Genomic DNA, 2084 nt, shown 5'->3' with positions numbered 1-2084 from the left:
TTTTTTTGAGACAGAGTCTCACTCTTGTTGCCCAGCCTGGAATGCAATGGTGCAATCTCAGCTCACCACAACCTCTGCCTCCAGGTTCAAGCGATTTTCCTGCCTCAGCCTCCTGAGTAGCTGGGATTACAGGCGTGCACCACCACACCTGGCTAATTTTGCATTTTTAGTAGAGGCAGGGTTTCTCCATGTTGGTCAGGCTGGTCTTGAACTCCCAACCTCAGGTGCTCTGCCCGCTTCGGCCTCCTGAATTGCTAGGATTACAAGTGTAAGCCACCATGCCCAGCTAATTTTTTAATTTTTACAGACAACAAGTCTCACTGTGTGACCCAAGCTGGAGTGCAGTGGCGAGATCATGGCCCATTGCAGCCTCAACCTCCTGGGTTCAAGTGATTCCCTCACCTCAGCCTCCTGAGTAGCTGGAACTACAGGTGTGTGCCATCATGCCCAACGAATTTTTTATTTTTTATTTTTAGTAGAAACAGAGTCTCTACTATTGTTGTTCAGGCTGGTCCCAAACTCAGAGCTCAAGTGATTCTCCCACCTTGGCCTCCCGAAGTGTTAGGATTATAAGCATAAGCCTCTGCGACCAGCCTATTGGTTTTTTTTTTTTTTTTTTAAACTATTTAATTAGCAAATGATTTTAAATATGCCAACGATTTTAAATACTTGATCCTTAGTATACAAAATGTGTCTGGCTATTTAAAAGCAAATAGCTTATTACATTCTCAGTGGATTTTAATTTTCTTAATTTTATACTTTGTTGGTTATTGACTTTGTTTGCACCTAGATCCAAAGTTAATTTTTTACATAAATGGCACCTCTTATTTATTCCTTTCTAACTTGCTGTTTTAGTTCTAATACAGCATTATAAAAATATACATATACATTTTTAAAAATAGATTTTATAACTGTGTAGCTGATTCATTTATCAGTGAGGCTAGCTTGTATCTTTCTCTCTGGTTAAGCAGCAGGAATGGGGCCCTCTATTACAGGGGCACCTCCAACACAATGCTTTCAACCAATACCAGACAATATTCTCTAAAGGAGTCACTAGGGTTGAAAAAATGGGTGACAAAGGCACTAAATACTGTCATATGCCATGTGATTTTTCTTGGGATTATTTAATCTCGTTCCCCACTATACACGTGACAATCAATAACTAAAACCATCATTTCCCTAAAAAAGCTATAACCGGACTCCACAACAGCTTGGTATGCCCAGACTGCACAGCGTTTATACCATCCCACGAGATGAGACAAACAGTAATGGCTATGAAGATACAATGCTATGTGTGAAGCACTACCAGGGCATAGCAGATAGGACGTGACAGTAGTTTGAGAGATACATGTTAGTTAATGAGCTGTAGGTAACACTCACATGAGAAACACTACAAAGGCAAAGCAAACCATTTCCTTAAACTGAGACTGAGCCAACCAAAATGCTTTATCACCTGGCCATAACACTGAGCTAGCTCTCGAAAGACAAATCGGTTACTGTTCATTTGTAGTGAGTTCTAACTGTTCTCTGTTTCTGAAAGACGCACCTTCTCCTTCTTCATTGTCAGTGTCCTCACCAACATTCTTGTCCTCACTGTCAAGGTTCAAGTCATCTGGAAGGTCCAAGACCTCAGGTTCTGGCAGCTTTTCCTGATTGCCATGGTAAGGGTCCACCTCATTTTCATCATATTCCCTCTTTGAGACAATGGAGATAAAATAAAAATACAAAACTTTTTTAAAAAAGTAGAATCGCCATAAAATTAGCTCTAAGCATTTACACTGTGAGAAAATACAATATCTATTCCCTAAAATTACATGTACACATTAGTATTTTAATAATATTTTTAGACCTTTCATGTTGGAATCTCGAATTTCACTTTCTATGCAGGTCTTCCAAGGACAAGTAGTGCTATGTTAATTGATCTCAAAGAAACTTACAAGACAAAATAAAGAAGGGATCATAGGTTTGTTTTAGCTTCTGATCTCTAGCAGAAGCCCAAACAACATATGAACTACTTTGTCGGGAACCAACAGTTAGATATTTTACGTTAAGAGCCTCTTGCATATTCTTTTTTTTTTTTTTTT

General features: G+C 39.1%; 1 protein-coding gene across 1 annotated transcript in view; it reads right to left on the bottom strand.

Moving 5' to 3' along the window:
* The window catches only part of MDN1 (midasin AAA ATPase 1), a 176290-nt gene that overhangs the window by 18486 nt on the left and 155720 nt on the right, over positions 1–2084 (bottom strand). The window contains exon 86 of the mRNA XM_037730790.1: positions 1547–1694. Coding sequence (XP_037586718.1) covers positions 1547–1694 — 148 coding nt within the window. The remainder of the gene's footprint in view (positions 1–1546; positions 1695–2084) is intronic.

The sequence above is a fragment of the Cebus imitator genome, unplaced genomic scaffold, assembly GCF_001604975.1.
Source record: "Cebus imitator isolate Cc_AM_T3 unplaced genomic scaffold, Cebus_imitator-1.0 Scaffold359, whole genome shotgun sequence".
Taxonomy (NCBI): Eukaryota; Metazoa; Chordata; class Mammalia; order Primates; family Cebidae; genus Cebus; species Cebus imitator.
This window is presented reverse-complemented; position numbering and strand designations above follow the sequence as displayed.